The sequence below is a fragment of the Epargyreus clarus genome, unplaced genomic scaffold (genome assembly GCF_041222505.1).
Source record: "Epargyreus clarus isolate Ecla_fem2 unplaced genomic scaffold, WU_Ecla_fem_2.2 ptg000004l, whole genome shotgun sequence".
Taxonomy (NCBI): Eukaryota; Metazoa; Arthropoda; class Insecta; order Lepidoptera; family Hesperiidae; genus Epargyreus; species Epargyreus clarus.
This window is the reverse complement of record NW_027332212.1, coordinates 10,740,450-10,756,704: the sequence shown is the minus strand read 5'-3', so window position 1 is coordinate 10,756,704 and position 16,255 is coordinate 10,740,450. Positions and strand designations below refer to the sequence as shown.

Genomic DNA, 16,255 nt, shown 5'->3' with positions numbered 1-16,255 from the left:
AACACAAAAAGTCTCCGCCATTATTAAACCACTGTATGTTAATCTTAAAAGACGAAAAATTGGTTCAACTGTGGTGACACCATTTTTACGCAAGAAGACGTGTTTCTTGTACTAATAGACGTTATGAAACTTAAGCGACAAGCTTATGAAAGATATTTAGTACCTTTGTACCCTATGTAATTGTAGTTAACTTACATTGTTACTATCGTGGAGGGGTCTTCACTCAGAGTGAGTAGTTTACGCCTTTTTTAAATTTATATCAGCGATTAGTTCATAATACGCATATAACTTTCAAACATGAGGTTGTGAGCCTGGGATTGGAACGTTGGACTCCCCGACTGAGACACCGAGTTTCTAGACTATCTAGAGACTAGTTCTAGAGTTATCTCTAGACTAGTAGTAAACTTGAGGTAGATCAAATGCCCGAAAAGCACTCGTTATTAAAAAACTAATCGACCGTATGCCTGTTCGTGTCTGTTTCTTGAAATTCCTAAAACGGTAATGAACATTCCATGAAAGCAGCCATACAATAGCCATTTAATGAGGTTTGATTAAAAATATGGTATAGCTGATAAATAATGTTCGTAGGTTACAGAATCTGCATAGTTCTGTACCCTTACCATGAGTTTTTACGTTTTGACAAATATGACTGTTTTGGTATTTGTTTACGTATTTGCCCTTACAATTTCCAATCAGCGCCCCTAGCGGATTGTATCAGAACTAAACTGTCAATAACGTAACATTAAACGTCCAAATTGACAAAATGGCGCTTTATGTCTTGTCTCTGTTTTTTTCGAACATGTGAGGGAGACAAAAGTTCATCGTCACTTGACGACTCATTCTACTGAAGCAAACGGAACAATAACACTAATGGATTGAGTAAACGTAACGTAAAATTGTGGGATGTTTTGAAAACTCATGGTAAGGGTACTGGAGAGGTACCACTGCCACACCTATCTCTATCGTGAAGCAGCTTTTTCGTTTCGGTAGTAGCGTATACCGTCTGACTTACAGCACTTACATGTGAGTCGAATATTTTACTTCTCAGAAGTGATAACGGCATCAAAAACAAAAAGAGTTGGTTACAGATGTTCATGACAACGGGTTTCAGTGAACACTTACCGTCAGGTAGCTACTACAACCTTATTATTATTATATACATGTACCTAATACATAGGACATTGGATTAAAAAAATACCTTATTAAATTATCTACAAAATCTATTAGAATTGTATTTACTATTGTAACAAAACTCTGGGTGTCTCATTGTGGAGCTTTGTAATTATGTGCATAAAGGACTCTCTCGTATGAATTATTACTACACTTGGTTCTCTATTGTTTGCGATTGCCATTTCTAGTACAGCACATGAAGGCAGGTACTTAATATTATTATTTACACATATTTTTCTTATTGTGAAATATGCACGTGTAAATTTATTATCGAAAATAACTTGATATTTAATTACTTATCTTTAAAATAACGATATGATTAGAACGATGGGAAATGTTACCAACGATAGTAAAGTATGTCATAATGTAATGTTATGTAATTAATATTAAGATGTAAGTATTACTAGTCTAGTGTCGAACTTCTACTATCGTTCTTCAAGTATTCCCAGCCTAAAAAGAAAATAGGTAGACAAAGAAAAAGCAAATTTTTACTGTTGTCTTTTTACCCGACTGCCAAGGAAGGGTTATGTTTTTCGCGCGTATCTTGTATGTTTGTCTTTCTTTATTTGATCCGATCTAACAAACGGCTGGATGAATTTCAACGGGTAAAGTGTCATTATATTTGTCTCAATGACCCGAGTGTCCTTAGATAGGTGTTAGTAAAAAAAAATCAAAATGGCGGATTTTTGGCGCGCAATAGTAACACATTTAAAAAACAAAGTTAACCGAACCTATCGAGTAGGGTATCAAATGAAAGGAAATTAAACGGAGATTATAAAAACGTATTTGTATATATATAAAACAGTAAGGTGACTGACTGACTGACTAACTAAATTACTTTTTCATTTTTCAGAAATCAACGTACAGCCTAAACCAAGGACTTTACAGTTCTGAAATTTTGCACACAGGTTCTCTATATAGCTTGAATAAGTACTAAGAAAGGCCTTTTGGAAATTCTACCCTTAAGAGGGTAAAATAGAGGAAAACAGTTTTTTTGAAATCCTTTAATTTTGAAGCAACTACTATAAAATTTTGTATTTGGCTTTCTGGATAGGAACAAGGACGCACTTATTTATCCCCCTCCGAAAAATCAACCCCGTAGAGGGTAAAATAAGGGTTAAAAGTTCATTTGAACTATCGTCAATTTTGAAGCAAACACTATGACATTTTGTATCAGGCTTGTTGGATAAAAATAATGAAATGCTACCTCTAACGAGGTAAAATAATGACCGAAACTTTGATTTACTGAAGTTATATATTTTATAGACCGTAAATGGTGAATTTTTTCGCGAAATAGTAACACGTTTTAAAAAAGTTAACCAAACCTATCGAGTAGGGTGTCAAAATAAAGGAAATTAAGAGGAGATTACACATACATTATATAATATATCTTATATATAAAATTTTCGTGTTAGTTACCGTACTCCTCCGAAACGGCTTCACCGATTTTCACCAAATTTTATATACATATTCAGTAGGTCTGAGAATCGGCCACTATCTATTTTTTTTACACCTAAGTGATAAGGGTTGTTCATCCTTAACATTTTTTTATTTATATGGCAACACAACGTTTGCCGGGTCAGCTAGTACATATATACTCGTATATACACATCGAGATGGCTGTCTGACTAAATGAGAGAGTTGATGTGCCAGAGATCAACGCAAAGGGAAACTGCTGAACTTAAGCGTGCTGGAATTTTACACATAGGTTCTTTATATAGCGTAAATGAACACTACGAGGATAAAATAAAATAGGATAATATTGTTTGAACATTTTTTGTTTTTGAAGCAGACACCTACTATGAAACTTTGTATTTGGCTTTCTGGATAAAAATAATGAAATGCCTATTTCACTGCTTTTGGAAATTCTACTTCAGCCATTTTGGTGCAGTCGGGTTTTTGATTTTTTAAATTAATTACTTGTTTGTAATGATTAATAGAAAAAACGCTTAAAACAAGATGAAGCATTTGGAAAATACAATGCGTATTATTTTGTTTATTCATTAAAATTAGTCAAGTCAGGCATAGATTTTTAATTGATGGAAATGTTTAAGAAGTAAAAAACAATATTGTTTATACAAATAGCTAATATTAATAATAATGCACATTTTTTTTAAATATTTTACGTGTATATTTATATACACCGAATTAATAGGTGTACATAATAGGTAAATGCATGAAGAGCAATACAGGATGTTTTGTTCTGATAAATCCGAGCTAATTGCCCGCATTTATTTATATTATAGGGCAGCTTTCCTTCTGTGCATATTGAAATGTACATCCAATAAGTTTAAAACAATCGAGCTTATTGTTCCGCGTGCCGTGGCGAGGACGGCGCGGCGGGCGGCGCTGTCGCTGTCGCCGACACCGCGACACCGGTGTAATGACTGCGTTATCGGATGTCCGGGACACTAGAGCCATGGTATAATAATATTTTCTCGTGCTCGCGACGCTTACCTTGAGTTGACATCGTACCGGTAAACTAAATAAGTTTCAGCGTTATGCAATATTTTATCTTTATTTAGTATCTATAATAATTTGTGTAATAAATCATTTTTGTTTGTGTTAAGTTACTAATATTATCAACGTTGTTTTGTACTTATTACTCAATTGAGAAAATAATTATGGATTTTGATTTAAATTTCACACAACTTGACAATGAGCTCACAGCAGCTAGAATACTTTTTCCTGGGACAGCTGGGCTTTTTGTTATCTCACTCTTTTATGTAACCTACATAACTACATAACGATTGTAACAATAATTATCGTAATACAATTAATTACGACCACTCGGGCATCAAGTTAATGTATTCGATAATAACCTAAAAACCTCATAATAGAGATTGTTAGCTAGTACAACAGAAAAAGTAAGTACATTTTATGTACCTACTAATGTTTTTCTTAGAACAAGCAAAGTATGGATTCTTATTTATTAATTGAATTTCTAAACAACATTCTATGAAAAGCGTTTTATATTAAACCAATGCCACAAAAAGAGTATAGATTCACGTCAATCGATTTAGTATTGAAATGTTAAATTGAATGGTTTTGAAACAATATGCTTATTGTGTTGCGCGTGCCGAGTGGCGTGAGGCGCTGTCGGCCGCTGTCGCGGACACTCGTGGACACTACAGGTACGTCGGGTAATGACTGCGTTATCGGATGTCCTGTAGGACTACCATGAGTTTACAAAAGTATTACTCGCTAGCGACTGCGTAAAATAAATGTATGAAAAATTGTACAGCGCCTCTGGTGGTTACTCGTAGAACTAAAATCCGTAGTGACGTAACTCGATACGTAAAAAACCTATCGAAATCAAATCGCTAGCGAATGTCATTATGATCTATTGCCATACAAATTCGGTCCCATGAGTCATTAATTTGACAGACGTTGTCAAGAAATACCGTAACGATAGTAGTTATGTTATTCACTAGCAAAATGACAATAGTTTTCTATTTACCATTTCTATAGTGGCGTTTCTATGCCAACTCATGGTAATGCTACAGGACACTCGCTCAACTTGTTTTGACATTAACATGATGACAAACTGAAATACGTAGTTGTTTCAGCGGTAGTCAGACGTAAAACAGTTGTTTATTATTTATTTATATTCAAATATTTATTCATATCGTTATAAATATATTACCTACCGATTTATTATTATTGTTGGTGTTTTATGGGTGTATTAAGTTAATCTGTATTATTTAATTTATGACAATTGATAATAAGTACACATATTGACTAAGAAATACTATGAAGATATAACTATAATTGGCGTTATGGGATCTTGTATATTTATAAGTAACTAACTACTTCGACACGAAATATGATGATCAAAAAGATACGTTTACTGACAAAATGTTAATGTGAATAAACTGAATTAATATGTTAAAACACGTTGTAAATAGCAGAGAATTGTCATAGAGAAAACAGTTGATTGTGTAAGAATTTCACATGATAAGGAGCTCCACCCATGTAAAACATTGGAAAACCCTTATTTAACGAATAAAATGATCGCCTAATACGCATGTAAAACATTGGTAAACACAAATTTAAGAAATAAAATTACTGGCTTATACGCATGTAACCTTGGGTAGGTTATTATTAGGTTAGGTAGGGTAGGTAGGTATTTACTTCTCAAAACGTACTCTTGACAAAATAACGATGCACTCTACTGCCTGAATTTTAGCGCGGCTATAAAAATAGTGCCACTAGAAACGAGATCTCTTGTATATTAATTCGTAGGTTCCAGCTCTATTTTAGATATTCTAGAAAATCTAGAAGAAACATAATATAGAGTAATTCTTTCATGACTAACTTCATTTGTGTTTACGTTAAAATCCGATATATTTAGATTAGAGTTATCAACATTAAAAATAATAGTTCATTTAAAATTAAAGGAATACAAATAGGTAGTTAAGTATGTTTCGTCAAGGTAGTTTCGTAAATGTATACAGCTAGAATGGAAACTGTAAAGATATTACAAAGATAGATTTTTAAAATAAGTTGATTTTACATTTAAGTATTTGTCTTTTTATGTTCTTTTAGTCATTAGCACTTTACGTATTTTTGTGTAGAAGTACGTAGCTACTGTATGTAGAAGTAAGTAGTTACTTAATAGAGATAATTTACTGAATAACTGTAAATGGGAGGCTAACAAACGGCTTTTAAGCATTCAGCCTAAACAATGTAAAGTTGTCGCAACAAATCTGTGAAAACAGAAGCAGCCAGGCGAAAACTCTCCCCTACCGGCGCCGGAGTCTCATAAAACCGACAAGAGATGGCGTTGCTCGTTTTATTGCCGGTTCGCACAACAAGCTGTAATAGAGGACTACAATATTGACAGACCATTAATTCGACAGGAAATTGTGCTGAAGCCGCGATTGGTGCAGGTGATTGTGAACTTTTCAAATTATCCGCGTGCTCCGCGGTCGTTTCACTTCAAACAGACGAGTGCTAACCGAGCTTTCCTCCGAAATAATCAGAGCAAATAACTGCATTGAGTGCTTCAACTTTACAAACTGCAATTCTAGCGCTGTATTATGTTCAAAAACTTATAAAATATGTTATTTTTTATTTTATAACAGCTAATAAAGTAATGTTTATTTAGATAATAAGTTATTAGACGAATTTGTACCGATTTTTTTTTAGTTTGTCGAAGAGAAACAAATTGCTTTAAAAACAAAATAAGTACCCTATTTGAAAATAATTACTGAAACTACTACTGAAATTATAACAATGAAATATTCTAAAATTGAAATTAAATATAATAATAAATGGAATTAAATTTATTGTGTATAATAGCTAGGTATATTTACCTACACTTACGAAGGAATAATACTTATGAAGGACCTACACTTATGAAGGATAGTAAAATGTGTCAAAAGGTATTTTCTATCATTATTTTTAAGTGAAAAAAATAAATGTTATTTCAGAAAGTAATTAACGTTTTCTATGCCAATGTAAATTGTAAATGTACGTATAATTAGCAATAACGTAATATTAAACTCTTGAAGATTTTGACTGACTAAAATATTACCAGAGAGTGAACTATAGGTAGATATATTATATATAAATAGATATATTTCACTTTATTTGTAGTCCGCGAATAAGGGCCTCCACATTCAACCCTCAACGGCGTCGGTTGGACATATTCTTTTAATTAAGCCACGCGGAAAGTCGTAACTTTTACGAGGTTCGTGATTTAACTATTATTTGGCATCAATTTTATATGCCCCTAAACCAAATAGTACATATCGGCTGAATAATATTCTTAAAACAAAGCGGTAATTCCTCTTTATCTATTACGTAATAAAATGTATTGTAACTGTTTAAAAATACTGTGTAAGCTTTTGTAAAAAAAAACTATTAAATATAATTTTATCTAACAATGGCAAAAAGCTATTTAGCCAGAATTAAATAAAAACTGAATAAATTTACTAATTTATATTTGTAGAAACTTCATACTTTTTCAATAATATTTTTATATTTTGTGATATGTAACTAGTCCCTTTGAGTATGTAACTAGTAATGCCATCTACAATTGAAGGTATGTAAACAAGGGAAGGCTGGATAGCGCCATCTAGCGGAGACTTTAACAATATTGTTGTATTCCCTTACTACTAGGTGGCGCTGTTGACTACATAGTTTAGCATCTTCTCAACAGATGTCACTTTATGCGTTGTATTTAACAGTTCCATATTAGAATTAAAATTACTCTAGAATATTATATATTGTGAATCTTATTTTTTTTGTACTTACCTCCATGTTAAATTGGTGTATTTCCACTTCTGGCCGTGTACTGCAAATCTTTTTTTTCTCCTCCCGTTCTCGTTGTCGCCAGGTTCTCTATCAGGCCTCCCGCAACGCTTTCTCTTCATAAGTTCCTTCGTCGCATGATCTATTTCTCCTGTAACTGGGATACCTCCAAATTCCTGAAAAAAGAAACATGTTTAGTTAGTCATTGATAAAAATATGACATGAAAATAATGGCGCAATATAATTTTCACTTTAATATTCATAAAATATTAAAATCTCATACATAAAAAATGAGTTATAAAATAATATTACAACAGAAAAACATGGATTTATATTAACAAATTAATAAATATAAAATATATATTGTACCTGTAGTGTTTTAATCGCAATCCTAAAATCGTCTTCATATGATTGTTGTACATCGCCCATCAACAGGTTGCCGACTTCTGGATTACCCTTCTTCAAATATCCAAATTGTTCGAGGTAACTTTTCTGCAAACAAAATGCAATTATTAGTAAATTTATGAACACTTACACTTACTTATCCAAAATCAACGGAATAGAATAAAGTAATTAAATAAAATGATAAACATATATTTTCATTTCTTTTAATAAACGTTCTAGTCATAAAGAAAGATCTAAGCTTTTTTGCTATACAATTGTATCAAGTACAATAATCAAACGTAAATAATATTAAAAGAAAATAATGATCGTATAATTGGTTTTGACACAAATAAATGGTCTCCCTTAGAGGAGTAAAATACATAGATTGATCATTCCTAACTATATTCTTGAATAATATAATATAATTAAATAATAAATTCTAAAATGTCTCTGAAATATTTGAAATACTTATTTATTTATTACGTAAATTACGTAGTATTAGTTATTTTTTATACGTAAAATTTCTCTATAAATGTTTTTTATTTGTCAAGAATTAAAAAAATAAATGATAAAATAATTTTGTGGCTTCATTCAATCTGAGGCGGCGGAGCTGGAGTATCTTTCTATTTTACTTATCAAAGGGGTTCATTATCTCTCTTTTATATCCCTATAACCCTAATCTTTATTGTTCAGAGACCTTCTATCTCGAAGTTCTTACGTCAGTTTGTCTCCGAGCCTAACATCAAAGGAGAAACCAAATCAAGCAGGCTCCGATAGCTCGGACACGTAGAGGGAATGAGAGAACATCGAGCCAGGAAGCACGCATACCTGGGTGTTCCTGACGGGCGAAGACCAGTCGGACGGCCTAAATACCGCTGGAAAGATGAAGCAGCCAGGGACCTCAGGGAGCTAGCACAACACAACTGGCAAGAGATTGCACAGGGTCGGGAAAAATGTCGACTTCTCGTATCGGAAGCCAAGACCCACTCGGGTCGACGAGCCACCGGAGTAATTAAGTAATCTTTATTGTCCAGACTATTATCGTAACAATAGTCACAACACAACACGTTAAATAACGGTCTAAGCCGATCTAAAGATACGAGTGTCAACAGACAGTTCCTTTCAATTGCAAACGTTTGTATCGTAACAATGGGCTTTAATTGAAGACTTTTTTTCAGTTTGTGTCTGCATTCATGTCACCCACGTTTGTTTATTTTGAGCTGAGGGCTGGCGCGTTCAATGGCTACATTTTGATGGCACCAACAGATCTAAACTGTCTGTTAGAGCCACGTTAGAGTAAAAAATACAATCAATATGCTATCGACGTTCGAAAATTTGGTTTTCATTACATAATTCTGTTGTAAAGTTAGTAAAGGGTTAAGCTTTCGATAAATATCATAATAAATTGCAATTACTACGGTATCTCATAGTTTTTGTCATATCACACACTTTCGAAGTTTGAGGTTTTAATTAGTAAAATATATAGAAATTCTATTGCAAAGTTAATCTTAAGAAACACAAATATAGTTTGACTATAGGTACTTCTCAAGGAAGCAATTTCGTTTCAAAGAAAAATAGGAGTGACGCGGTAACTACCACAATTTAATCTCTAATAAACGTTTCAATTTCAAAGCTTGTAGCATGATAGTGGAGCGGAAGTAAGTTTGTTTACAAAGGACCACCAGCTTCAAGCAACAATAAGGACTTTGTTATACAATCTGTCGGATATTATTCTGTTAAGTTATCTCCACCCTCAAGCGCAGCTGCGGGGTGAATATTTACATAAGTAGGCAAATCAGCTTATAAGATGCCATAATTTTGTAAACTAAATTATTTATAAAGTAAATATTTAGATCTTAGTTATCGTTAAGCAAGTTATCTCTATAAAAATATATTATTATCTAATCTAATCTAATACCTATATCTACTTGATACGACTCAATGGCTTTTATATACTGGAATCTGTAGTAAACAGCCATACCATTGACCTTATAGTAAATGATAGTAGCCGTCAATAGACATTTGTAACCAACTCTATATACATAGAACAGGGATTCTACCTGCTACCTGAGGATTAAGGTTGCCTCATATAGGTTTTTTTTAATAATATAGTAGTAGCAGACGAGCATGCAGTCCACATGATGGTAAGTGGATATTGTCGCCCATGGACGTCTGCAATCAACTCCAGATAGGATTAGATATTCCTACCTGAGGTCGGCCACAGATGCGCCGCTACCACTGAGGACTATGCTGGAACACCTCGGAAAAGTATGTCTCGGAAAACACAGCAGCACTTAACACCGCTCTTAAGAGGCAGAAATAGGTGTGGCGGTAGTGCCGCCGGAGTCGAATCACAAGGGGTTCTACGTCTAAGTCTACTAGCTAGGTAGGCTATTTATAAGTCAGCTGGCACCCTCAAACTTAATATATTATTCAATTTCAACCCAGGCTCCAGAGATATACAGTAAGATTTAAGGCTAAAAAGAAACTACAGCATTGACATATCTATCTACATTCTTTGAGATTTATGGTGCTAGAACAATGACCCCATAAAACAAGGGAAATACATGAATAATTAGGTTAACAGTTACTGACCGTTAGGACCGAAGCTGTTAATTGAATGCCATTACGTATAAATTTATTATCCATCGTCCGTCTATCAATTTATTGGACTATCAGACCTCCTGTTTAGATGCTATTTTGTTATCATAAAGTTATAATTTACGGCTTTTATAATTAAATCGTAAGTTATCTTCAAGTTTTGAAATAAACGTATCTCGTATTGCTGTTATTATTCAAAATTCGAAACTTTATACAACGCCATCTATTATTATCTTGTTGGAGAAATAATTTTTTTTTTTTTTTTTTATTTGTCTATTTGGACTGAAGTCGCTGGCGAAAGTTAATGTCGTATTTATCCTTAATTTAGCTTATATTAGTCCTCAAGATAAGCGAACTAGAATTTTAAAAATTGTTTATACATATTATAATTAAAAGTAAAGCTAGAGTCGAAGTTTCTTAGAAATTTTGTAGCACACTTTAATGATACTATTAATATCTAACTTACAACGAATTAGTCACAGTTATACATTTAGCAGGTATATAAACTTAACTAGATATCACTAAGATAGAACAAATTGAACAAGAACAAGATATATATTTAAAACTGATATATGAAGTAGGTACCTAGATACCATCCATGTAAATATATACCGTGGACACAATTAGGGTTTCGCGTGAATCCACTAAACGGCGGTTCTAATCAATGGCTCAGCAGCTGAAGTGGGTCCAAATGAGGACCCATAAATAGGACAGAGTAAGTACCGTGAATCACAGCGTCGCGTGACGTTCCCTATTTGTCCTTTAATTAATAGACAAATCACAACCATTAAGCTCGATCTACTTTCTTTTAATTCGCTCGAAAATTAACCTCTATAGATGCCCAATTAATCTACGTTTGCCTTGCTTCCGTGTCGGGATGTTTTGATTTTGTAGAGAAAAAGTATTTTTCGACAAATTTAAGAGAAATTTCGAGGATTTTTTAGAGAACGTGTATTTTTTTCTAAGTAGTAAGAACAGAAATAACGACATGTAACGCTTTGAAGTTATGTGGATTAAATTTACACATGTTAATTAATTATATAATCAATGAGTGGCCTTGTATAGGATTGTAAATTCGTTTTTTTTTTGCTGGAGACAGGTGGATAAAGATAAAGGTGGCTGGTCAAGATTGTTTACATAAGTATAATTATCTTCAGCAGCGCCTAACACTGCTGTTATTAGGCAGAAATAGGTGTGGCGGTGGTGCCGCCGGAGTCGAACCACAAAGGGTTCTACCACCTTCAAATCTATATCTATATCGATATCCTGTATTTGATTTCAATTGCTCATCTCGATAGTTTATAGGTTATGTTGTTTTTCTTTTACGTGATCATAGCTGCAACCGTTAATTGCATCTAAGACAAATAACTTTCGAATTCCAGCTTATTAAATTGAAAAGTTTACAAAATTTTATAAAGTAAATAAATTGAGTAGCTAGTTAGTTCAACGGTTATTTAAGGGCACAGGACTTGCATACTTTATAAGCATTTCTTGTATAAGTTCTATTACAATTATATACATTTCAAGATCTCTTATAAAGGTTCAACGTGAGCAATCGTAAACAGCTGTTAGTTAACAGATACGGAGCAAGTTTTGCAACATGTTTAACTTTAAACGAGAGTTGGACATACAGATATAAAGGCTTAGATTAGCCTTTCTGTCGCCTAATCTGATTATACGAATGCAATATCACGAATAAATGTAGTATAAAGTACCTAATTGACGTAGTAACAGCGAATGGTTCACAGGCTAAGGAAAATATTCTGTATTTGTTACAGGGAAATATTAAACATTTTTGGGAGACATATAGAAGAAACTTAAAAGTAAGTATGCACTTGACTGGAAGAATGGTATATGAAAGAAATAGACGGCAAATTGGTATTGCGCAAATTATCGAATAGGTCTTTAAAAATGTAATCGAGCGATCATGTGACTTTTTAGTAAGGTAATAGTACTAATCTATGGGTAATAGAGAGTATATGTGGTTCTAAAGCCATCCAATAATGTCTGATTTGTGTTTCAAAGTAGTAAATTAGTCTTGTGTCTTTGTAAATGATTTTTTTCTGAAATTGTTGACGATCTGCGTAACTGAGCGGTCACCATAGTTGTGTATTGCACAGATAATTATTAAGTAACTTTGATTCTTTTTTCAGGTCTAGAATGGACTCATCATTTTGTGTATTCATAGCACCAATATCACAGATAATCCTAGTGTGGTTATGAGTTTACCTTTAGTTTACTTTCCTTTAGTTATAAATTGCATTCGCTTGTCATCGCATTATAAATTGTAGAGCAAATGCGGCATTGTGTTAAAAGTGTGTCAAAACGTGCGGTAGATATGTTCGCCAAAAACGATGGTGTGTTAATAAAAGACCATACATGGGGTTCATTACGGTAAATGCACACTGCACGTCTGTCATCGTGGCCTAATCATGCATTGGGCGCGGCAGTGTGGTTACATTTGGTTCAGGGTTGGCAGCGTTGTTTAAATATATTTATTTTAGATTCAACGAGCTTTTGCCCGCGGCTTCGCTCGCGTTACGAAGTAATATTATTAACTAAGAGGATTAATACAAACTCAAAGGTGACTGACTGACATAGTGATCTATCTACGCACAGCCCAAACCACTGGACGGATCGGACTGAAATTTGTCATGCAGGTAGATGTTATGACGTAGGCATCCGCTAAGAAAGGATTTTGATCAATTATAACACCAAGGGGATAAAATAGGGGATGAAATTATTACTTCGTAACGCGAGCGGGCAAAAGCTCGTGTCTTATTATTTGAATAATATTTTCGGTTTTTTGTCGATTCCCAACCCTAGAGTAACGGGTGACATATGGGCGCAAAGGGCGTCACTCTTACCCAATATGGGATGCACTTTAAATACACCGTTAGTGGAGTTCATATAATTAATTATAATCGAGCGTTATTCTTAATTTTGTGCGTCAAAAAAGCTTCATGAGGTTAATTTTAAAGAATGTCTATTAATGATATAAAATATAGATGAAATCTGCAAGATAAGAAACATTAGACGCGATCAGGCGTTGGATTGGTGAACGATAGTGGCTAAATTTTATGTGAATTTCCTTGCTTTACGGACACTTCAAGTTATAGACTGTTATTATTGGGTCGTCATCTTTGGGCACGGATACCCTCTTCATGTGGGAGGTTTACACTATTTGGCAAAGGGAGATCTCCCTCCGGGTGATCATGCCCGGGGAGCGGCCGTGCTCCGACAGTCTCAGTTCGGAACTTGTATATATGCCTGATATATAGAAAACTTCGATAGCGTGATTCAGAATACTCGTGGCGCCATCTGTTGACGAGTAGCGGGAAGTCGCCACACAGTACATTCACCATTCTGCTCAAGTGCGAATTTGTAGACTTCACACAACTTCGAGAACATCCTTTCAAATAATTCTCAGGCGTGTAGATTTCCTCGCGACGTTTTTCTTTACCGTTTAAGCAAGCAAATTAATTTGTAATACACACAATGGAAATAGCTTCATAAAATCACACATCGATTATTTAATACACACTTTACAGGATAATACTATTTTGTCTGCTACGGCACGCGTCTGACACGCTCTACGTCTGTAACGTAAATTAATAAATTTAATTAAACGTGTAACTACTTGCTAGTACACATGCATAAGCGTTCCATTGTTTTGCACTTCAATACCATAAAAATAATTGATTCTATCAACCATTTATTAGAATACGATCGGAAACAGATGCATATCGACGAAGCCTATGATAATGAAAATTGTTACCTAATAAGGATAGTAATCTAAATAAGTTAAACGGAATATATTTAAATGTAATTACAATTAATTAAAACATTTAATGCTGAATACGTAATGGCAATCGTCCCGTCGGCGCCAGCATCATCAGATGCTGTTGACGCCAACGGTATGCTAATTTTAATACACTTTTTAGGGTTCCCTTGTCAATGGATAAAAGGAGAATCCTATTACGAGGCATCCGCTCTCCGTCTGTCATAGGGCTCTATCTTGACTCATTTTTTAGTACGCACAGTACTATGGTTGTTATACCAACAGATACATTATAGTTTATGTAATAAATATTTGATAGTGTATGGAACTCTCCGTGCGACTTCGATTCGTGTTTGGCCGATTTTAATAATTAGCTACGGTTCATAGAAATAAAACTACATATTTTTACAAATATTTTCAGGTGTAATTACAATACATTTTTAAATTGTACGTCTGCATTTCAGGGTTATTAGTACGTGTAGTATAGTAAAATCATTTTACATGTTAGGTTCATATATTTGATCATAATAATTGAATTATTCGTAACCTTAAAATAGTTTTTCTCATAAATAAATAAAGTAAATGAATAACTAAAGTTAATTGATAACTAAAGTTGGTTAATTAACTTATAAATCTTATCCGGAAATAACAATTATCAACCGACATAGATCCCATAACTAATTTAGCGAACCATGAATCATCTAGTTTTTGCAAACCAAGGGTCTAATGACGGTTAATGGGTCAATATTCGTCGTTACTGACCATCTGTTCGGGTAATAACGTCGAGATGAGTGGGTGTGTGTCATTTCGTAGTTTTGCCTAAAAGCTCTCCAGCGCTCATTATTTATATTTAATCTATCCTATGTTTTGGTAACTAAAGATCGACATTTCTTAATCTAAATATATATAACTCAAAGGTGACTGACTGACATAGTGATCTATCAACGCGCAGTCCAAACCACTGGACGGATCGGGCTGAAATTTGGCATGCAGGTAGATGTTATGACGTAGGCATCCGCTAAGAAAGGATTTTGATCAATTCTACCCCCAAGGGGATAAAATAGGGGATGAAAATTTTACTTCGTAACGCGAGCGAAGCCGCGGACAAAAGCTCGTTTTGAATAAAACATTGTCAAATTTCGATGTATGCTAGGCAAACTTTATTAATGATTGAATGCTAACGGGAACTAACTAATCAATAACGGGACGGGCATAGATGTTTCACTTAAACATCGTCGCCATAAACCTTTTAGGCACTGTAGGTGTTCTATACACATTGTCCTTATCGTAGTCCATCGTAGGCAAAATGGTACCACATTATTTTAATGATTGGCTCTATTTTTAAATAAAGTTATGGCTTCTACAAACGTTATATAATACACATGGTATTTGAAAAAGTGGGTTAATCGAATAAAACTGTAAAAAAGGACGTAGCCGTCAGTAAACAGATGTTATGCTAGACATTGTAATTAGTGACTCGTCGGCGCCAGAACATTTCAAATGACTTTGACTTAATCAATATGCAGTTTAAAACAATACTTTAGGTTTTTTTTATACTATAGGAGTAGCAGACGAATCTACAGTCCACCTGATGGTAAGTGGCTACTGCCGCCCATGGACATCTGTAATCAACTCCAGATAGGATTAGACATTCCTCCTTGAGGTCAGCCACAAATGAGCCGCTACCCCTGTTCACTAAGCTGGAACGCCTCGGAAAAGTATGTCTCAGGAGCAGCACTTAACATTGCTGTTAATAGGCAGAAATAGGTGTGAAGTTGGTGCCGCCGGAGTCAATCACATAGGATTCTACCACCTTCAAAATACACTGGCTAGTTTTTGGAGTTTACTCCTTAAGAAACGATTTGAGTTATAAGGCCCGGTACGGAAATTTTATGAGGAGTAAAATCAAGTGTAACACGAAAAGTTGAGGCGTAACGGAAACCAAAATATGAATCAAGAGTGCTTTTATTAATTTAAAATACAGTAAGTTCAAATCCCATATGAAAGTAATTATTACAATAAAAATAATTAGCAATATATAAAACATTAAAACGTCATTAA

General features: G+C 34.0%; 1 protein-coding gene across 1 annotated transcript in view; it reads right to left on the bottom strand.

Annotated features, from left to right (window-relative positions):
- Positions 1-16,255, bottom strand: part of LOC140757516 (matrix metalloproteinase-2) — a 207,349-nt gene that overhangs the window by 123,527 nt on the left and 67,567 nt on the right. The window contains exons 3-4 of the mRNA XM_073093265.1: positions 7,798-7,920; positions 7,432-7,604 (exon numbers count right to left, since the gene is read on the bottom strand). Of these exons, the coding sequence (XP_072949366.1) occupies positions 7,432-7,604; positions 7,798-7,920 (296 nt within the window). The remainder of the gene's footprint in view (positions 1-7,431; positions 7,605-7,797; positions 7,921-16,255) is intronic.